Here is a 23,356-nt window from a genome sequence, read left to right on the forward strand (position 1 = left end):
AGTCTTTCACAGTCTGGGATGACATCTTTTCATCAGATGAAGAATGGGAGTAGTCTGTGGCCTAAAGAACTAATCCAAAGAAAGGGAACTGTGCAATTGTGTTAAGTAAGGATCTAAGCAGAACAAGCCATTATTAGTTTTAAGCATAATGCTAAAGAAAGGTAGTATCTGCTATTGTATTTAGTTAAGCCAACGTGGTATTTGTTTTATCAATGCTGTACATAATTATTCCTTACTTTGTATATTTCCATAATTATTTATTATACAAAATAATAGTTCTTCTCCAAAGATGTGAAATTCCAAAGTACTCTCTCACACATAGGGACAAGGCTAAAGATTCATTAGTGTTAGCCTTACTGGTGAATCAGTCAAAACTTATTTTTGTAGAGCTCTTTTGCCTTCATATATATTGTGTATATTCTTCACTTTTTTTTTGTTTCATGGGGAGGTGTTAGATTTTGAATTCCAACAGTTTTTTTGCCTATTCTCCTACAAAAATCCTTTATGGCAAAGTAAAACTAACAAATGGACATGCTTGTTAAGGGGACAAATGAAGCATTGATCCTGCAAAAATACCCTTTAGCAAGCAGCTGCTGCTGCACGTGAGTGCATCCCCTTTGTACTCAACTCTCAACCAGTGTTGAAAGTTCAGAGGTTTCTGTGAGCAAAACTTCAAGGAATATAACAATACTTACACAGCCTTTGTGTAAAGCATCCCTTTATAATGAAAAATGCGTTAGGCAGTATACTCTAGGCTCTTTATATTTTGTTCTCAAGTTTGATTGTTTCTATCTTACCCTTGTTCCAAACCACCTACATAACATATAAAGGTAAATTTTTAAAGGTAATAAAACCCCCAAATTCTCCAGCCTATTTTGATTCCTACTTGAAAATGTTTTATTTGAGTGGGAGTGAAGTACATACAGAGTAGAGAGAATAGGGAATCCAAAATCACTTATCAAAATCACTTATGAAAGCATCATTCCAAATTCAGAATTAAAGGAAGGTTATGCCCATAAGGGAACTGTTATAAAGAATATTTTTTCCAAATTTTATTCAAAATAAGCTAACCATAACCAAGGGTTTTTTTTTATCCTCACACAAAATTACCGTTTTGGTGTTTGCCAACCTGAACAGAGCATGGCAGTACTAATTTAAGAAAAAGACTGATTCAGCACAAGAGAAAGTTTAATCTCATTTGGTTTAAGAACTTTCATACTTTTTAAGAGTAGGAGTAATAGCTTTCATAATCATAGGTATGGAATTAAACCACTGAAGAATGTTTAAAAATTAGGATGTTTTTGAAAGTCACTAAAAAGGCTTCCATACGGGGATGTAATTCTTCCAGGTTTCTTTTTTTTTTTTTTTTTAATTCAAGCAAGCAGTTAAAAATATAATTCATATGGCTGCTCTTACCTGTTTGGACACAATGTGGTACTGAACTCCAGTAAAGCAAAGAGGTAGTAATGTAAGTTTACTTTGATTGCATTTCATACTACTCCTTCAAATACAGACTTACAGGCAGAATTAAATTATATAAATATACCTCAATTTAGAAACTTCAGATTTTATTATTCAGTCTGCTTTTACACAATGGCTTTTCATTCTGTTCTATGAACTTACGTTATTAAAAATGAGTAGGTAAACTGCAGTATTATTAATATCCTCTTAAAGGGGCTGCTGTCTTTGAACAAATAATTAAATTCCTAGCAGCAAGATTTATCTTAATGTTATGCTGGAAAGGCCAGATCCTCAATTTGATAAATCACTGTAGCTCAAATGAAATAAATACAGCTATAATTTATACTCTATTGAGAATCTAGCCTTCTGGTTTTTAATCTTTATGAATTTTTAATAAATGAAAGCCCTGATTTTAATTGCACTTTTAAAAATGTTTCCTATTTTGAACATAGCCTGTAAAATTTATGGTATTAAAGGAGATTTTGAATGGGTTTTCTCAAACTAAAGAAACATGCTGCAAAGTCAGCAATGACAACAAAACACACAAATATTCTGCCTAAAAATAAGTTTGGAAATGGGCAATATTATTACACATCTTTAAAATGTAAAATTGTGTATGATGGTATTGTGTCCTATTAGACATGTCTAGAAATAAATGCAGAACAGCAATATATGCAAATTAAAAGCACTGTCTTTGTGTCGCTTATGCAACTCCTTGTAATTAGCTTTACAACTAAAGTATTAACATATTAACATTTTATATTAAGCCTTTACTTAGCCCTCTGCAATGTGTCTTTCAGTCCCTGGAATTTTGCATTAGCTGCTACTGTTTTCATTGTAATGTATGTATTTGTGGCATTATTAGCCTGCTGAGAAACACTTTCAAATAAACACTTAGGTCATTTATAGTGTTACGTTATTTCACACCAGTGAATGAAACAAAGGTTTGCTTTCCCAATTTTTGTAATACAGTTCTTCATTTACTCAAGAGTCACTTTGTCACAGAGACAAAGGCATTTTTTTATCTTCCCTACTTTGATAGTTGAATCCAGTGGTTTAAGCTGTGGAGGAATCTACAACTAAGAAAAATGAGGTTCCTGTCAATTGAGTTAATTATATGGGAGCACGTTACACCCCTGTAATTTATTTTTTTTTTTTAGGGAATGCGAAACAAAAACGATGAGCAAACCACACTATGAACTACATTGATTTCTTGCAGCCTCCCCTCTGCTGCGAATCCTTGCAAATTTGGCATAAGCCCACTGTAATTTGAAATAGGACACAAGTGAACGTAACTAAACTTCTGGAAAAGAAAGGACTCATAGAGCATTGTAGATTCTGTGGTGTAATTTTAGCCTCTAGGTTCAGGCTGTTCTTTAGTATGAAAAAGTGTGTCTCAAGGACACTGAAGGCAATGGAATCAACAGCTGAAATTTTCTCTACAAAAGATCATCATCTAATGAATGGAAAGAAAACATATTCACTAGCTGCTTTTATTGGTAGCTCTACACAAGACACTGACAAAGGTGGTAAACTGGTGATGGATTCTGAAAAGCTGAGAAATAAAATTAAAAAGTTGGAGGGCACAACTCAGACCGAAGGGTATCATTAAAAATAAGGAGAGAAAAAGAAAAAAATAAGTAAAAGGAGGGAGGCAGGGAAGGAAAGCTCTTTGTAAAATTAGCAGTAAGGCAGGGTACCACATTCTTTGAAGACAGGGGCAAGCCCGAGCACCAGTTTACATAGCATGAAAGATGTCCGATGACACCAACTAGTAACAATTAAAACCCAGCAACAAGGAGGTAGCCTTTGCAATGAAGACGAGCATTTCGCCACTGTTGACCAGCTAACTTCATGCTTTTATGTGGACATTGCCCTGATCTGCACAGCGTCCACAAGTTTATCGCAAACACCACAGTGGAGACAATGGGCTGCTTCTGCGCGTGGGCTGAAGGTTGAGCGTAGCTTTTAGGTTGGCTGGTCACCCTTACGCTCGGTAGCGTAGAGGCAGGTTAACACCACAGTGATACTCCAAGGGCAGGTAAGTCACTGACAACTCATTTGGGAAGGGAGAAACATGTGGTGGGGTAAGTTAAAAGTAGGTCAACTTATCACAGTACTAAGACCAGTGAAAAATCTGCGAAGGATCTAGGGCCGACCGTACAGCCAACCCCAAATTCAAAAAGGCCAGAAGCATTGCCAGAGAGTGGGGTGATGAGAAGGAAAGGTAAAAATAAGCATTCAATTTTACTTATATTATTTAAATTGCCAGTAAAGCACCCGGAGCCAGCAAATCAAATCATGTTGAATCTTAAAATAAAATCTAGTGGTCTTTTAATATAAATCTTTCTGGAAAGAAGCTAATGCAACTTTACAGGTCCACCAGAATCACTGTGACTGAGTTCAGGCCAGGACTCTTTTTTAAGTCTGCTGGTTGCCAAGGTTATTCAGATTCATTTATTCTGTTTCCAAAGACGAAAAGAACACAATGCTTTATGTCAAGATATTCCCTTATTATCGATATACAAGCTTTCCTTGTAGCTTATGACTACATATAAATTTGATCTCTATAGGTATCCGACCAAAACAAGGCATTTACAAAAGCAGCAGCCAGAGATGCCATATGCGTTTTCAAAGCCCATTTTAGTGAAGGTGGCTCCAGGAATTACTGCTGTTGAAAGGGTTAAACAGGAAAAGCTCAAATCACTACACACAAAGATTAAAAGTTTGTCCTTGAGTAGCTTACTGCATGTTTCCAACACAATTCTGTATCCACCCAACAAGTCCTGGAATGCCCAACTCTATCCGTAAGTTAGACAATTACAAGATATATTAAAAATCCCAAAGCCTTTATTTGTAAGTTTAACACATTACAACATTTTCTGTTCAGAATAATGTACACAATAAGGCTGTGATAACTGACTTAAGGTTGTTGCCAGAGTTTTAATTCAGTTTTACCTGAAGGTCTCTTAAATCTCTCTTTTAGAAAGATTTATCCTAGTCTTTGAAGGGAATAGTAAGAACTCGGACAGAAACATGACTAAAAGATTTCTAACTTCCACATTTGGTCAAGGTCCAAAGTGGCAAAGCTGGAGGAGTATGTACAGAGCAAACAACAGAACTACAGCAGATCATTAGATACTGTTTAGAACTAACTTAATTACAGACTCTTGCTTGTAATGGTGGCTAGCGTAGCTGTATGTACCTGACAGTCCCTGCCTTTCAGAAAGGCTAGCATGTCTGTGAAATCTAGAAAAACTTTCTTCTATAAGCCCCAGCAGAAGGTACCATTAACACCAGTTGTATACAAGATCACCCTAAAATTAAACCTACTTAATTTCAGACTTAGATTTTAAAATTTCTCTGGTCTGCAATAGCATTAGTTGCAATTGCTATATGGAGAATTTGGTTCTGGATTTAAGTAGTCACTTGACTCAGGAAGGAACAAAAGGCTTAAATTCAGCTACAGAAAACATTTAGCAGTAAGATCAGATGTTAAAATTAGGCAAAACCCAGCCTCAATTAGCAGTTACAATACAGAATGCACCCTCACCCCCACCCCAAACTATTGCAACACCAGAGACAAGCCACCTCCTTACTCTTCTATTTCCTGGTCACTTATTTCACTTTTCCACTTGGCAGAACACCTCACCATGAGCGTGGCACAGCGCAAGGATCTCCAGAAACAAGTCACCTTATGTAGCCTATTATTCCAGATTAATTAAGAGTTCACTTGACACATTTCAGAAGATTTTAGAATATGCATCTAACAGCAGCTGCCATTCTCTTACACTTCATAGGGAATTGTTTAAAGCTGGATTCACACCTACACGCCACATTTCAGCAAAAGAAGGAATGCGCTTAACAGTGAACCACCAGCATGCTAGAAGCCAAAAAGCCTAACACTGGCAGAGCGTTACCAGTGTTCTACTAAGTCTCCTGATGAAAGTATTAAGATTACCTATAAGGAAAAACGTTCGCATTGGCACAACCAATGTAGGACTGCAAGAAAAGGAAAAAAACCAAACCAGCAAGCAGGTTGGCTTGTCCTTTAAGGGCCAGAAACAGGCTGGCCATTCCTGCATGTGACAGGATACCTGCAGCTAACCCAGTACACCACTGCTGAATAGAGATTTCTGTGCTTCTTTTCTAGAGGACGGGTTTGTGACTGCAGAAGGGGCTAAGAAATAGGGGGGAAAAGATCCTAAGAATAGGAACAACGATATGAGAGAGAGAATACAAAGGGAGAAAAAAGAAGACCTTAAACTTTCGTATCCCTGAACAAGAAACACTGTACTAAGCACTGCATTGAACAGTGACATTTTCTCCTAGACTCTCCTCCACTATCATCAAAAGGACTCCATGGAGAAGTCCTGAATTTACAAATTTGCTTACAAAAGTAACATAAGAGGAAAAGCTGAAGTGTTGAGATCCTGTACTAGTTTGGGAAGCAAATCCCCGAGGGTGACCTGGCTAGAGTTCAGTCACAGTAGAGCACCATAATACACCATGTAACATTCAACCGGAGGAGGCAGATGAGGACAGAAATCTGTCATTCCATACCATTATAAAATGTATAAAGATACTAGCCCAACTCAGGAAGAACACCTGGTGTTTGGTCATCTGTTCCTTTCTCTGCTTACAAGGAAGAAACAACAAAAGCAGCCCTGTAGAGGACTGTGTCTAGTCTTTACGCTTGTTAGCTAGATACTCAGAAACTAAGATCCAAAACAACTTGTACACTCAGCACAAAAATAAACAGACTTTGTCAAGAAGGTAACACTGATGACTTAAATCTAACTTTTCTCCAGAGCTGCAGAAATCACACTACAGAGGCACCCAAGTCCACTTGGAAATGTACACGATCTCAATTTTAATTAGGGCTTTAGTTAGCACGTTAGCAGAAGTGCTATGTCAATACACAAGCAGTATTATGCAGTCAACAGAAACGTTTTTTTGCAAGAAGATACTCCTAAAAGTATTGCTTAACCATGGCACTTACAACTGGTTTATTTTTTCAGGCACCTAAGTATCTTCTTTGATTTGGACCACAGTTCTGTTTGCTTGGGACATCTAATCTCAATATGTGGACAGCTTCACAAAGAAAAATCCCATCAAATACCAGTGAACAGTCTACTCGCCCTGAAAGGCAATAGCTTAAGACAAGACAACCACAGTACTGTAAAGTATGACAGGGTTGAGACTAAAGCCCCATTTGAAGATTCACTAGCCTGTGGAACAGACTTCTTGCACTTACGTGTTTTTCATAACTCCAGATGTACTCACTTTGCTCCAGTTCAGAAGAAATACCTTATTGCATTTTGCTAGAACAGCATCGAGTTTAGGACTGACTGAAGATTAGCGATACAGAAAAGAACTCGCTTGGACTGACGTGCTTTAGTGTGAGACTTAAATCTGTGATGTCCTGTGACCCTATCTAGGTAACACAGAGGCAGCGTCTTGGCTAAGAGGTTTATCTCTAGACTGCTTCCTGACAAGAAAGCAGGGTTCCTGATAGATTACTTAATCAGTGCTTTATCTTATTTACCTCCAGAACTGCACAATTCCTTCTGTTCTTCTGGAACTTGACTGTTGCCATGAAAAGCTAATGCACTGACAAGATTAAGAAAAAGAACGTGCCTTTTTGCAAGAGAGAACACCCATGCATGTATTTAGGAGTTGTATTTTTCTCCTATAGAATGCCGCACTTGGTCCTATCCATTCTCACCAGATATACCCCCATCCCAAAAAAAGTCAGGTCACCAGAGGCAAGATCAGCAATTAAAGGGCAGAATTAAGTCTCACTTCCAAATTCTACCCCTGGCCTTAGCATAACACATTATGCAACTCCAGCCAAATTAGTTTCTTTATTCCTTAAAATTAGGAAAAAGTAACTGCTACTTCACAAAGAACTTCAGAACTAGTTTTTGTAAAGTGCTTTTGAGTTCCTCACATGATGAACATATTCAAATTGCCTAAAACAGAAACTGGGAGGGGACCTGATTATTTTTCCTTTAAGTAAAAACAAATATGAAAATGAAATTGTTAGATGAAAATTGTGTTTAATTACAGTGGTAGGTACCAAGCCACTCCTGAAATCAAGTGCATCGGTGCTACTGAGCAACATACCAAATCTATACAGAGATCATTTATTCTACTTTGATTCCAATACAATTTGTTCTAGCACACACCCTTTCCTTAATCCAAATCTACTTACCCAAAACACAATACAGGCTATACTCAGTTTTGTATTATTACTTAAAAGCAAAAAACTTGTTCTTAAACATTTTGGCTTCAAGAAAAGACAGCTTGTGAATCCACTGACAATCTCAAATTATCAACTTCTTTAGTTTCTAAAGCTCTATCACCATTTATCTCAAACTTTTCCACAGATCAAGCCAAATCTATGTTTAAAGTCCAAAATACAAAAGATATGAATTATGTTTTTATAAAAATGTAAAAAGCTAGTCAAAATTACATGTTTAGATATTTAATCTCTGAAGAATGGAGTATAGCAGCAGGAACTTAAATATAATAAGAACTATCAACAATAAATAGAAGAAATTAGTGCAAAGATTGCAATAGAAGGATTCTTGAGTACAATGAGAATATAAAGAGACATTCTAATTTGTACAAAAACCATCCCAACTCTGTATACAATCTCTTCTATAAATACAACCACATAAGATGAAATGCTTATTTGCAAATAATAGTTATTTAAAAGTGTGCTTTATTGGGTTTTTCATTCGTTCTCTTGGCAAGTGTAGTTTGCAGAAAGTCTGTAAAGACAAGTTTCCGTAATTAGGCATTTTTAACTCCTCCAGAAGTTTTTTTTAAAAAACAACTAATAACAGATGCAGCAAATACTTGATTTCCACAGAAAGCATTGTTAGAACACTAAGCATTGTAACACATCCATTTGCAGTTAGCAGTTTGTAAGTGTGTGACAAGTGACACTGAGGTAAATTGTAAAAAAACAACCAACCACACAACAAACCCCCAAACCAAAACCCGAAACAAAAAACCCCCCAACCAACCAACCAAAAAAAACCCCAAAACCACCAAACCCCCAAAAAACCCCAAACCAAAAAAAGTTCACCGCAAATATTGAAACAGCAGTTTACCTATAGCGGAGCATGAAATTGGCTGTGCATTGCTATTGCCTGTTGAAGTTTTTCCTCTTTGGCTCGTCTACAGTGGCAGAGCTACAAAACAAGACATAGGAAGAGTGAATTCTGAAAGGAATTTTTTGTAACTACAGTTTCTCTTTAATGATTTAGCTACTTTGCAGGCTCTTTAAGAAAGGAAAACCCTGCGAACCACCTCCCTTCCAAGCTTCAGGCTGAACAACTGTCTATATCAATAACATTATTCCATCCACAACTGCCTACAAGAGAAGAGAATAGTTTCCTATGTTATGAAAAGCATTTATTAGGCATCTTTAAAAAAAGGTGCAATACCCGGTAATTTACTCTTGTCACAGCATGAGCAAGAATGGTGGTTTTCGAACCTCAGTTACCTATTTGGTGATAGCCATCAACAGAATAATTAAAGATGCCTAATAAATTAAACATTAAGGTTGCTTAACACAACATGTCATTCTATGTCAACTTACCAAATTTAAAATTGTCCATGTGGCTATCTTCCCTCTGCCTAGAAGAAAGTGGCACAAAAATATCTGCAACAACACAGGACTAGGGTGTAATGCAGGAGACTTCTGCCTTCCCATCTTAAAACTATGTGCCTTCAGAACGCAGGTTGTATTCTAAACAGACTAAAGCCACTTACGGATTATTTTTCTTTTGCTGGAGCTTACTAAAGCACTGTTCTGTATCACAGGACTGCTCAAACTCTAAGTCTTGAATTTATTCACTATGTGTTGTATATCTCTCAGATTAGAATGACTTGTATATTACCTACCGTTCTCTTTTCCATGAAACTACTAAGAAAATCATCTATTTCTGTTTTGCCTTCCAAGAAGTCTTCTGCAATAGTGTCAGATTCTTCTTCAGCTTCATGAGCAGCTACTTTAAGTCTGGCTTGCAGAGCACTTGGACTGCAACTCTAAGAAAATAAAAACTCCTCTGTAATATTAAACTGTCCATCAAACCCCACATTTCGAAGAAGACAGACAAATGACTACATAAATACGGGATATGTGAATAGAGCATTGTTACTACATAAAAGCCAAGTGACCAGATGAAGCTTCATCTCCAAGAAACAGCACAGCTTGTTAAACTGGAAAGGATTCAATGTGAGAAAAGCGTTCCTAGTTTAGGTCTTGATTCACAATCATTGTCACAAACGTATAAAGCTTTTCAACTTTTACCCTACGCTGTAGAAAGCATCCAACTTGGAAATCTGACAGGTTCTCAAGTGCATGATTTCTGAGTAGAACTAGTGTTTCAAGTGTCTTCAATAAATAGGGTCTACCTTTGAAACTCAAAGTCAGTAGTGAATGTTAGAAGTACAAAAAGGTTAAAAAGCTCTTACTGTTCAGCTTTTACATATACCCTTGAAATGACTGTGGAGGGGAAGACAGGAAAGGAAAAAGCACCTACTCAAGAAGCAGATGGACTCCTAATCTAAACAACCAGTATACTTGTTCTTCTGTTCATATGAACCTCAAACCTTATTTCTGCTTATTGCGTATAATTGCATTATTTTTCCTCTAATACATTTGGACAGTTAATCAGAACATGATTCACATCTTCAGTAGGAGTCAGTACAGAGCCAGAACTGCAAAATTAAGATATTTATAGATTTTACATCCTTGGACTACCCTTCATCTACCCCGTGGAAAATATTTTACTTATGTACTGTAAAACTACAATGTAATCAGAAATTTCCTGTTAAATTAATCTTGTACAAAATAAGGAGAGTTTGCTTTAATAAAAGATGACTAAAATTCACCCACAGTACAAGTAAAAAGACTTGTCTGGAACTTTGAGGGAGAGGTAACAGGAGATACCAGGTAGTGCACAGTAAACATTAACATATGAAGATACAGCATATGTGGAAAAACAGCACAAAACTCCAGCTGCAACTCCCCAGCTCTCAGCCTCCTAACCATCATTAAATTGAATCAGCAAATCTAACTTAGAAAAAAGAAAAGGTAATATAGCAGTGGGGTACTATGTCCTGTTCTTAAGTGGTTTCTTACAGAAGTAGAAAGTTTCTCAATGCCGACTACCTCCGGCCACTTTAAAGCCAACTTAAATCACACAGAAAGGAGGTATTAGGAGTCAAACTATTCTGATTTTGAAGTAAGGAAACAATTAATTAATTTAGATCACCAATGAAATCATTCACTTTGCTGTCACATAACTTTTTGCTTGCTATTTCACATTTTGTTTCTTGCGGAGCATTTTGAAATTCAGGTACTATGCATGCTATTTTAATGGAATGTTGTATTCTCAGGTCTTGCCAATACTGAAGATTTCAGTGCAGAAATTGTTTTATGAGAAGTTACATCTTTTAATGCATATCCTGGTAAACATGCTAAGAAATTTTTCTCCTTCCCTGAACTGCTTTCTGAAGTAATGACTTTACCCTATTTGCGCTTTAGAATGTGCAAAGTTTGACAGCACATATAAACATGTTGTCCAAAGTACGCATACCCTGTGAATCACAGAATTTGAGTTTCTAAAGCAATGGTTTTAATTATTTTCATCTGGTACAGTTTTACAAGCTCATTATGTTGAATGGGTACCATTAATTAAACAAGCCTTCTTTAAAAATCATTCTATTCTTAAAACTGGTTTGACCCAGGATTGTACTTAAGAACAGCTCTAAATGCTCATCACACTCCCTTCTTCCAACTTTGCTTCTATTGTAGTGTTACAAAAAAACCCCAACCCAAAAAACCAGTAGTGCAATCATAACACTGTTTTGCTTTCAAACTGTTTGGTACTTCATCCCATTTTATTTCATACTTGATGTGAATCTATTTCATATAAAATTAGAGTTTCACCAGAAGAATATTCTTTATGGATAAAGATACAAATAAAAACTTAAGTTTTATTCAAGTATTTTTAAAGGATAACATGATATAGAGATTATACCTCACTAAGTTCATGCTGTCTTTGCATCTTTTTTTCAAAGGCTGCTTTCATCTGTGTGAGTTGCTCATACTGGAAAGAAGAAGAAAAAGAGTGTTTTCTCCCTGAAAAAAACAGAATATTACAACTAGTATTTCTGAAAAAGATTTTATTGTTCACTTACTTTATCCAACACCATCTGTCTTTTTGCCTCGAGACTAGGCTCCAGTGACAAGTTTTTTTCTGTAAAATAAAGTCACTATTACTACTTTTTTTAAATAATTCAATTCGCAGAACACAGCAACAGATGCTAATGTTTTGACATCTTACTTGCCAGCTCTTCAATGCTTTTCACTAACTCATCTCTATCAGTAATGACTTGCTTCAGTTGTGGTAGAGTCACAAACTGTTCCAGTAACACTTCCTCTTGCTCGTTCATATTGGTCAGCTGTGATATACTATATTCAAACAAAAAGAAAGCAGATTTAAAGCTAACAGTAAACATTACATGTAGAGTTACTCATTCCTGCCAAAAGTCAAAAGTCTGAGGCATTTATTGGAACTTTACAGATACATGACGCTTGACCACAACTTATTTGTCCCCTTTCTCCTGGATCGTGGGCTCTACTATCTGCAGCAGTGAGCTTAAAAAACATCTCTCATTTCAAGCCTTACTTCCTATAAAGCATTTTTTAATGCTACTATAGTGGGTTGACCTTGGCCAGCTACCAGATGGCCACCCAGCTGCTCTCAGTCCCCCTCCTCAACAGGATATAGGTGAAAAGCTTGTGGGTCGAGATAAAGACAGGGAGATCACTCACCAATTACGATCACAAGCAAAACACGCTCAACTTGGGAAAAATTTAATACATTGCCAATTATAGTAAGAGTTGGATGGTGAGAAAGACAGACAAAAACTAACACACCTCACCCCCTTTTTCCCCAGACTCAACTTCACTCCTTCATTCCCAACTCCTCCACCTCCCCCTGCCCCAGCCAGCACGGGGGTGTGGGCGGAGGGAAGGAAGTGCAGGTGCTGCAGCCAGTGCGCAGCAGTTCATCTCTGCTGCTCCTTCCTCCTCGCACCTTCCCCCTGCTGCAGCATGGGTCCCCCTCCGCAGGCTGCAGTTCCTCGCAGGAGAGCCTGCTCTAGTGGGGGCTCTCCATGGCTGCAGTTTCCGTCAGGGCACATCTGCCTGCTCCAGCGTGGGGTCCTCCATGAACCGCAGCGTGGATATCTGCTCCAGCATAGTCCTCTCCATGGGATACAGGGAAATACCCCTTCTACTGTGGTCTATTCCAAAACCTCCATAGACCGCAGATTAATACCTGCTCTGGCACTTGGAGCACCTCCTCCCTCTTTTTCTCTGACCTTGGTGTTCACAGGATTCTCACATTTTTCCACCCCTCCCCTCAATCCTTACTGTCTCTGCGGTGTTTGCTCTTTTTTAAATGTGCTTTCATAGAGGCGCCACCCGCTTCACTGATCAACTCAGCTATCCTGCAGTGGGTCTGCTGCCAAGCTGGCTGTGTCTGGCATGGGGGCAGCCCTGGGGCCCCTTCTCACAAAGGCCACCCGTGCAGCCCCCAGACTACCAAAACATTGCCACCTACACCCAACCGAGCTACTCAGAACAGCTACAATACCATCTGTGATTTAACTCAACTCCCACCAGAAGAATCATGGAATTTTAATCCAGTCTTCTTGGAAGGACCAAACTTGGTTAGAGTGTTTTGTTTAAACAAACAAACTACACTTCCCCCCGACAAACCCCCTAGCTTTCTGCTACATAATAAAGATGCTGCTAGGACTTACAGCTGATTTAGCTAAATTAAACAGGTTCTTAAGAAGGTGTCATGGGAAACAAAAAAAACACCCCCACAACCCAGAAGTCCTTCTTGCCAAAGGTCTTTTCCTTTTTGAAAGGACAGAGTTTTCAATCACTAAACTATGACACCACCATAAAGATGTGAGATCAGAAAGAAACCAATCTCCTAAGACCCTTTCGGAATTAATAGCTAATTTGTAATCTATTCATCCCAGATAACTCATCAAGGAGGCTGTCTCATGAGATCTGAGCAAACTGCTGGGAACAAGAACTAATACAATTTTTTTGAATTGTGACAAGATGTACTTTTGGTGAAAATATTTGTGTAATATGCACATGAAGTATTTAGATGTGGAAGTCATTTACACTGGGACAGCTGGCACATTTACCACCTGGATTTATCTGACCCAAACCCCCACACACGCTGAGCTGCTCAGAAAGTAGTCCATTTGTGAGCCAGTGTCAAGACTATTTCCCTGTCCCCTTTCCTCCTTCAAAAGTTTTCTACTAATACAATAAGTATAACAAGTCCCTGGTGAAGCCCCAGAAGACAGCAGAACACTGATAGTTAGCGAAAGTAAAAATAAATGCTCTTTTTCCTGGTGTTGAATACTAAAGTATTGTTCCTGCTGAGAAAACCCTAAACAAGCAGCACATTTGAATAAAATGCTGGCTTACTTTCTGACTCTACAATTTTGGTAAGTGGTAGTTCTTGTATTTATAATTTCTACAAAACCCCATCAGTGATATATATATATAGACTTTTGACAAAAATCAGATACAGACCAGCAGTAATTGCCTTTTAATGACTATGGAAAATTTTGCTACCTTCTGAAAATTTACCTTAGTTCTGAGAGTTCTGGAAATGTATCAGGAACATCAGGCATCTTGTAAGTAAATCCATTCTGGCTAACCTAAACAGAAGTTTAGAAAAGCTTAGGAGATTTTTGAAGGGCAATTTCTTGATATTTCACCTCATTAATCCAAAACCAGACATGAATAAATATTCCAGCAACAAGATGGAAAAGCAGTAAGAAGCAGTAAGCAGTAAGAAGTCTCCAAACAGAAGACGTCTCAACTCAACCACGGCAACAAAATACTTGGGGACGTTTGGGGTAGGACGACATAAAAAATGAGTCAATTTTGGAGGAAAATAATTCTGTCTTGCTATGTCCTCCATTTGACAACAGGTAGATGACCCAGGAAACACACAGGATGAGTGTAACTCAGGGAAGTGAGAACAGAGAAAGAGATTAACATTTTGATCTCTCTCATGTGGTTTTGAAAGCTATAATCCCTTAGGAAAAAAAAGTTTTAGACAAAAAACCCTCTGTCTTCATAGAAGGTAGAAATTTTAACTTCTACAAACGCAGAAAAGTTCTTCCAAGATGATGAAAGCTTTTGTTTCTAAAGACAACATTTGATGAAAGACTAAACATTTAGAGATAAAGTTTTTGGAGGACAATAAAAAAAAAAAATCCTTCAATAGTGCATCAGTGAGAGGGAGTTTGTGAGTACACACGTACAATATCCATGAAGAGAAGCTATTTGAAGCATGAAACCTAGAAATAAATACTCTACACATAGAGGCTTGAGACTGTACATCGTTCTCACCTGATAAATTCTGGGCAGGAAATCCCATATAGAGAAAAGGATCTCATTTTCTATAGCTGGAGAAACAGTCAGAGCTGCACTATGGGGGAGTGCAACTCCAAAAAAAAGTATACCCAAAGACATTTAGCACAACACTAGTTTCACTGAAGCTCAGAAAGACAAACTTGTTTCTCTGACTTCAAGTTTGTTCTAAAAAACTTCTCATCAAAGCCAGAATGACAGTTTAATTTTCCTAGCACTAGCAAAACAATGAAGTGCAGTCACTCAGACTGTTCCCTTGAGTTTTATGGCAATGCCCTGTGTGCCCTTGAGGGAACTTACACCCAGTGTCTGATAGCTTAAGCAGCAAAACTCAGGACACACACCTGAAGCACTGCTTCTGCTGTCGGAACAGGTAGTGGCAGATCAGCAATCAAGCCATAAGAGGGAGCAGCAGGCTTGTCTGTAGTGTAGCTTGAAGAAACTGATTCAGCAACAGGCACCGCTGCCATTGTTCTGTTTGTCTCTTGAGGCGGGTATGGAGGAAGAAATGGAAACCCCTGAGGAGCAAAAGGAGGCATTCCAGCTGGTTTGTTGAAAAGGCTAAAAACAAACAAACAACCACAACCGTGAGCAACCAACCGTTTACGGCACATTTCTTATCATTTGAATTATAATTACTAGACCACATACAAGACGTAACATTGAGTTTTTAAAAAACCATAAACTTTGCATTTTCTGTTCGCTATTTTTGATGTACTAGGTCTACTTTATGCCTTATACTATATGTCTTATATACATAACATACGACACCATTAAACTATATTCTTGTAGAACAGCCAAATACACACTACTACTCAAAAATTTATGAGAGCACAAATTTAAATTGTTTCCATCTCAAAGTCCTGAGAAATGCATCTGTGACATACACTAGTTCTTATTTACAGTATAGCATTTAAGAGCTTGGGCAACACACACATAATTACTTCTAAATAACATGAATTTTTTTTTTTAGATGCAGCTGCATCTAAACCCATTATCATTGTCAGCCACAGGAACCGCAGTTGTACTATTAAAGCTGTAATGTCTCAGGCCACTTTTGCATATTTAATACAATTATTTAAATTGCACAATTTCTGCTGCACGGTTGTGCAACAGAAGCTGCCTCTAAGCCTGGGACATTACGAACAGAATATGAACACAACTGCTCAGATCATGATCTACAGCAAATTCAACATGTCATCTGATAATGTAAACATTTTTGCTTTTTCAAGAAAACAGAAGTTATAGCAGCATGTTGATACAGTAACTCCAGTGAAATCTACTGTTTCTTCTGAAAACAATCATGCCATCAAGCATGCACACAAAATTGTGCAAGGGCAGGGAATCTATGTCTCACAACACATCCACTACATTATTCCTGCTCCTGCCCTCCTAAGATTTCGTTTCATCTCTTTTTAAAAAAATGTAGGTTAATACACATAGTTCCATTCATCACGTTTATAGGTACTTACTATGGAAATGATGTTGAGCTAGGAGCCAGAACCGGAGGATTCTTCCAAAATTCGTCCAGTAAACTTTGAATAATTTTTCCAAGATCTGAGTGCATTGTAAACTGGTAAAAACAAAACAAAACAAAAAACCTCAAAAAACTTAAAGCAGCAAGATGAAGAATAAAAATTATTCCTGGGATCCAACAGTTCCAAAATGTGCTCAACTTAACTATGTATTATACCCACATGGCAGTGCTGTAAGCTATTTCAGAGACATAACAGCTAATGTAAACTGTGTTTACACAAGCTCCAGATAAAATGGTAAAGCCACCCAGAACTGAACAGAAACTACAAGTCTTTTGTACAATACATTATCAATGGAGAATCAATCAAGTATAACGTTTCTGATGAACAACCAAAAAACCCCACCTTAGTTACCAAGTTACATTTGGGGAAAAAAAAATAAAGAAAAAAAAAAAAAGATTGAAGTTTGAAACAAAAAGCATCATTAATTGCATTCTGAAAAAGTTATAACCCCACCCCACAACCCAAAAAAACCCTACCACATCCTTGTTGGCAGAGGGGAAAAAAAACCCAAAAAAACCAAAAACCCACAGCATATTAAAATCTGGCATATTAGAGCTAAAACCTTTACATCTTTCTAACAGGATTAGGGTAGAAAGAACTATGTTACAGAACAGTCGTAAAGCATTGTTTTCGCTTCTTTGGAATAGCTGTAGAGAAACAGGAACTGTGCTATTGGTACTAACAAGAAAAGCAATAGGAACTTTCTAAGCCATCATAACTTAAAATAGTTTTAGATATATGGAATCCTGAACTTAGTAATGGTAGCAGTAAAAGAATAAATCGTAGTATACTGAACACTACAGAATTTTTGTTTCAGACCCCTGAAAATATAGTTTGAGAGGGATTAGGATCTCTACTAATCTTTTTTACCAGAAGTATTAGCAATAATCTAGTATGACATGTATTAAAATTGCTATTTTTAAGAGTAGATATATGTGAAGATATAGTGTAGATATATGTGTATATGTAGATATATGTGAAGCTAGTAGATATATGTGAAGCTACAAATTATACATACATTACTTATTAATGGACTGGTCACATATACTCCCTGCTTGTCCATTAAATGATGTCTCACAGGTGGGAAAACACTGATGACTGGTTTTTCCTGAGGAAACTGAGGTGGAAGCAAGCTGCAAATACAAGAATAATCATTACCACAGCTACATCCCATGATAAAGTTTGCATAAGGAGCCTTCTTATGCAAAGAAAAAGTACTATTAATTACATAAACTTACTTGTCTACAAGAAGAGTTATGGAGAAATACAGAGTGAAGCACATAAGAGGATTATTCAGTTACCAAATTAGAAGTCAGACGGATTAGAATACTAGACTTCCACAGAACTGAAAAGAGCATTTACTGGGCAAAATTGTAGTATAACAATGAAGCAATTATGTCCACGGACAAAGAAAAAGCTGTAGCATAATGAGAATATTTTCTAATACAAATGTTATTACTACAAAGACAATGCAGTGTAATCTGAAAGAATATCAGGCAAGTTATCAGGCTAAAGTAATAAAAACCTTGTGAATAGAGTACCATCAATATCTGCCAGAGCAAAAGCACCCCCCAAAGTAAATACATAGGAAATGTTACAATGAATCACTTAAGTTATGATCCAGAAGCTTTATCAGGGTAAGAGTTAGTATTAGGAGTTTACAGCAGATTAATAAATTATTAAGTTTATTTTCACTTGTAGGGGATTCAAAGTCATCAGAACCCCTCAATCATTTTCTCCTACTTACCTTCAACTAAAACCATGTAGGTATCTTAGGAGCTGAGCACAGCAAAACATAGTTTTACTTTCAGCTGAGCATCTGCATACTGTACAGAGCTACTTTCACTCATACCACTACAACTACTAATGCAAATCCAGGTTATAGCTGCTGGAATTATGAGATGGGAGCCATTTATGTTCTATTACTACCTTTTTTTTGAGAACATTTTTAATTTTCGAGATATGCATAGAGATATCTCACTCTACTTACATGTTAATATTAATTGTCAAGTTGTTTACAGTGAATGGCAGTCGATATTCCACATCTTTCTGAATTTCTGCAATGCTGTCAAAAAAGAAATTGTTAGCATCCAATTCATGGTCACTGTAACAGCCTAAAGTCTAAAAAAAGGCATGACCTCAGACCTTTGTGTTTAGTTTCATTTCAAAAAGCCTTGTAAGAGTAAAATCGAAAATGCTGGAATAAGATAATATGCTTCAGAATGCTACACTGAATATTATTAAAGCAAAAAATAGTAGATTCAGCTTTTAAACCTCATACATGATCACAAGCAATGAAAATACAGGCAGTGAAACTGTGCTACCCACTGATCTGACAACAATCTCAACTTTATTTTTCTCCACTCACTGGCTTAAGACATCACATCAGTGATTTTTTTTTTTATATGCTGATTTTTATCTGAGAAAACATTTACTTTACCAAGGTGTTACATCTGGTTCACAACTAGGTATTGCTCTGCAACACTGCCTACAGATCAATATTTAAAACACGTATTACACTAGGCCTTCTTAATAGATTAGCTTACTATTTAATAGTCGTTTTTTCCACATGAACCAAGTTCTAGGCACTGGCACAGATATTTTCAAGAATTATCTGGAGAAGAGCTACTTGCAAGAATGTAAAGCTCTGTAATCCAGTGACACTCAAGACACAGGACGCCCCCCCCCAAAAGCATCGAGTGAAGAAACACATCCTCCTGTAAGAGTTAAGCTACTGAGAAAAATCTTTAATAGGAAGTTGATTTCAGCACTCAAAGCACTCTACAATTTGGTGCACAGCAAGACTGTTTTGAAAGATGGCATCCCAAAGAATGTGGAGGAGGAGGAAGAGGAGGAGGAGACGACCTAGCTCAGAAGCAGAAATCTCCAGACAAAATGAACATACCTAGGCTGGGACTGGGAGAAAAAGGAGGGCAGAAAATCAGCTTCACCTTATAATGCCTCAATCAAAACAAACTTAAAAAGCAGACTGATTCCTCTTCCACATATTTTTCCTGCCTGCACCTTGTTAATAATATTCTTCCCCCGCACCTCTCTAAGGCTCCCTTACAAAGGGAGGGAACACAGCTCGAATTGGGAATAATGGCAGCTGGATGTTCCCAGAAAGCCTCCTTGTACCCAGCTTCGGAAATGCCCCTCCATCCACCACCAGCTACACTCCATACAGTTACTTCCTCAAAAAAACCCAAAACACATTACCTGCAAATGTGTGTTAAGTGCAGTCCTAGGAGTGTTCTGTATCCCTCCAAAGCATTATTTGCACACAGAATTTAAAACTCTAGTTTTCACAGCTTTGGGAATAAATGGAGTAAGACACAAACCTAGCTAAGCACCCTGCTTTCTGCAGCCAAACCTCATTCCTCTCACAGAGAACCCAGCATCTGCTCTTTCCCTGTGAAATCACATGCTGTTTGAAGAAGCTATCAGGCATCCTCAGCACGGGAGAATTTAAATCAGGGTTTAGGGCTCTAAAACACACCAAAATCACCACCTCCTCATTCTTAACTGAAGGATTCTCCCTGGAATCTCTCATGCACATTCCTGCCCTGTAATCATTTGTCACACATTTTAATAGCCTGCTACAAAATCCTTTTGAGAAGAATATATAATTATGCTCCACTCACATGCACAACCTATAGGAACTGGGAAGGAAGAGGAGAACAGGGAGAGAGAAGTGAGAAATCCAGAATCTCATCGAGCTGTCCGAACTGTTATAACCTCCTTTAAGTGAAACCTTGAACTGATAAACTTAGTTGTCCCTTCCCCAAGAGCGAATGGGTACACTGGAAAAACAGCAAATTCTTAACTTTGTCTAGAACAACGACAAACGTAAGAAAACCATTTTTTAAATGCAAAAACTTTATTTCAAGCTACTAACCTGGGAGGGATCCTGAAAAGGAAGGCTAGCTACTGTAATGAAATTGAGATCACATATACCTGGGCCTTTATTCACCTACAAAACCTAACCAAACTTACCTCACTGAGGTAACTACACCCTGTCAAGAATTTTATTTTGAGCATTTCAGTAAGAAGCAGCTGGGATACACATAAATACGTGACAAAATATACTTATCAGATGAAACAAACATTAGAATAACATTTATTTAATCATTGCTTAGGAAACAACGCTGTTGCAATGCTTGACGCATACTCCTATCCCTATAGATCTGTGCAGCTGTGGAGTCCACAGGCAAGCACATCAGTCCCACCCTCCAAAAAAAATTTGTACATTTGAAAACTTGCACCAACTACACGAACCTTTTTAGGAGCACAGGATTTGAAGCACAATTACACAGATTTATTTAGTAAGAAGTATCCCTCATGAAAACTGTACCAGAATGTACTCCTTTGCTTACCTATTTTTTTGGTTTTGTACACTTATCCTCAAGAGAGGTCAGGCAGGCCAGTTTACATTGCTGAAAAGTTTACATTTGAGCAGCTACTGTCTCCCCACCCCTCACCTCCATTCCCTCTCTGCATATGCTTGAACTGGTGCCTGCACAAACAGGCAGTAAAACAGCTCAGCAAGCTGACCTTGACAAAAACTGATCACCTTTTTTGAGGACTTAACCTGGGGTGAGCTCATCTCCCTGGTAGAGGAAAAAAGGGTAGAAATAAAAGGCTAAGTAAGGCCAGCCCAACAAAACCTTCTAGTTGGGTAAGCTGCTGCGTACTCACAGAGACAGCTCCTTAGAAAAGCAAGCCATCCTTCAAAAATATTTGCAAAATTGGCTCCTAACAGATTTAAGTTTAAGCAAGCAACAATACTTAGCAATATTGTCACACTTATGTTTCCTGTGTGATAATTCAAAATATCAGGGTAGTGAGCGAACTGCAATTATTAAACATGGAAACACAATCAGTTTCTCTTCCACCACTAACCTCAGCCTGACATAACAGAAAATACTATCTTTTCTTTCTCTGGATCACTTTTGGAGGCTTCTATCATGCTACTTCAACAGACATCCTAGGAAGGATGAATGCTTACACATTCACAGAAAATATAACTTGAAAGATACGAAGTGTGGATCTCCTTTTAAAAAAGACGAGCATTTTTAAAAGACTAAAATCCAGGCAAAACTGATCAGCATACTGACAAGCTGGAGTATCTCAGGATAAAGGAAGGCGTTTTGCTGGAGAAAGTGTGGCTGTTGAACAGGGAAAAAACCACCTGCCTCTGGTGAGCGAATGAACAAAACAAGCTACAAAGGAACAGTCGGTTATTCGCAAGTTAGCACTGTACATCAGAAAACCAGTTTGTAGAGCCAGCAGGGCTGCTATGCCGCTGCTGGTAAGCCCGCTGCGACGCACAGCTCCTTTACACTGCTTGTTTTATTCTTCACTTTTAAAGAACTACGCTCCTACAGCCAGTTTGCAGAAAGGGGGCTTTCTGCCAACACACGCAAGCTCTGCGGGCTTTAAAACCCATTAAATCGTTTAGCTGCCTTTCCGCTCAAGCGGCCGGTGTAACCGGCCACGGCGACCTGCGCCCGATCGCCCGGCCAAGCCACACCGACCAAACCCCGCCAGCGGGACGCCCCCCCCCCCCCCCCACCTCACCCCCCCGCCGCCGCCGCCCCGGCAGCAAACGTTGCTTTCGGTTTCCCAGCGCAACCTCCCACCCCGCCGCCCACACGGGCTTCCCCCCGCCGCCGGCCTGCTCCCCGCCGGCCTCCGGCCACGCACCCGCGGCCCTGCGCCGGGACCCCGCGGCACGCCGCCCCCACCCCACCCCACCCCCCCCCGCCGGCCGCTCCCGCCCGCCGGGACCCTTCGCGTCCCCGAAACGCCGCGGGGTTCGGCCGGGCCGGGCTGGCTGGGTTTCCTGTTTACCCGCCCCGCCGGCGCCGCGCACGGCCCCGGGGCCCGCAGGACCCAGCCGGGCCTCGCCGGGAAGGGACGGGGCGAAACGGCGTGCCGGGGCGCGCGCGCGGGGCCTCACGACAGCCTCCCGAGGCGCCGTCCCCAGAGGGGCCCCGAGCGGCGCCGGGCCCGGCCGGCGGCGGCCACTCACGAGGCGTGGGCGCCGCGCAGGGACTCGATCTGCCGCTGCTTCTGCTGCTGGAGGCTGGTGAGGGCGGGCAGCGGCGCGGCGGGCGCGGGGGAGCCGCCGCCGCCCTTGGCGAGGGGGAACAGCCAGTTCATCCTCCCCGCGGCGGCCGCCGGCGGGCACCGGCGCCACCGCAGCCCGGCCTCGCTCCCTCGCGCATGCGCGCGCCGGCGGGGCGCCGCCCCCGCGCGGCGGCACGCAGGCTGCGTCACCGCCGCGCGCCCGCGAGGGCGCGCCGCGGCGGGGCGGAGAGGAAGGAGGGGCGGCGCGGCGCGGCGCGGCCGGCGATTGGTGCCCCCGGCCGTCGGTCAGAGGTGAGGGGGGAAAGGCCGCGGCGCGGCGATGATGTAATGGCTTTGTGCGGCGGGGGCAGCGCTTCCTGTGTCTCGCGCGGCGACTGGCGGCTCTGGGGCGTCGGGGGCCGCCGCGGGGCCTCGCCAGACCCGCCGCGGCCCGGCCCGGCCCGGCCCGCCCGAGAGCGTGAGTGAGCGAGGGGCGGGGGCGCGGCGGGGAGCCGGGCGGGGGGAGGGAGCCGAGAGCGGCCCGGTGTCCCCCCCCCGGTCTGGCCGTGCCCCGCTCGGGCCCGAGGCAGCCCCGCGGAGGCCCTGCGGCCTTGCCGGCAGCCCTGACGGCCCGCTGGGGGCGGGTGGTGTTTTCGCGGGCCGCGCGGCTGCCGCTGGAGGCGGGCTCGGGAGCGGAGCCTCTCCCTGCGCTGCGCCGGGGCGGGGGGGGGGGGGGGTAAGCCGGGGCGGCCCCTTCCCAATTGCACCCCACGGAGGGGTG

General features: G+C 40.4%; 1 protein-coding gene across 4 annotated transcripts; it reads right to left on the reverse strand.

Moving 5' to 3' along the window:
- Positions 1-15: 15 nt before the first annotated feature.
- VPS37A (VPS37A subunit of ESCRT-I) lies at positions 16-22,668 on the reverse strand. 4 transcript variants are annotated; one of them, XM_075709666.1, is made up of 12 exons: positions 22,538-22,668; positions 18,494-18,568; positions 17,522-17,636; positions 16,438-16,538; positions 15,310-15,526; positions 14,174-14,244; positions 11,832-11,959; positions 11,686-11,744; positions 11,526-11,594; positions 9,382-9,525; positions 8,586-8,666; positions 16-69 (listed from the first exon to the last, which is right to left on the reverse strand). In XM_075709666.1, the coding sequence occupies exons 1-11, from the start codon at positions 22,666-22,668 to the stop codon at positions 8,586-8,588; spliced, it is 1,191 nt and encodes a 396-aa protein (XP_075565781.1). In that variant the 3' UTR covers positions 16-69. The 4 variants fall into 4 exon arrangements, with proteins under 4 accessions (XP_075565781.1, XP_075565780.1, XP_075565782.1 ...); XM_075709665.1 differs by lacking the exon at positions 16-69 and adding an exon at positions 8,174-8,240; XM_075709667.1 differs by lacking the exons at positions 16-69; positions 22,538-22,668 and adding exons at positions 8,174-8,240; positions 21,520-21,568.
- Between the last annotated feature and the right edge of the window lie 688 nt (positions 22,669-23,356).

Source organism: Pelecanus crispus, chromosome 4, assembly GCF_030463565.1.
Source record: "Pelecanus crispus isolate bPelCri1 chromosome 4, bPelCri1.pri, whole genome shotgun sequence".
Lineage (NCBI taxonomy): Eukaryota > Metazoa > Chordata > Aves > Pelecaniformes > Pelecanidae > Pelecanus > Pelecanus crispus.

Coding starts and splice junctions, on each gene's coding strand:
- VPS37A (XM_075709666.1), bottom strand. CDS start 22,668: ATGAACTGGCTGTTCCCCCTCGCCAAGGGCGGCGGCGGCTCCCCCGCG. Junction 15,527..16,437: donor AGCTCAACATCATTTCCATA/GTAAGTACCTAT, acceptor GTTTGTTTTTAG/CCTTTTCAACAAACCAGCTG. Junction 8,667..9,381: donor GTTTCATGGAAAAGAGAACG/GTAGGTAATATA, acceptor CTTGTTTTGTAG/CTCTGCCACTGTAGACGAGC.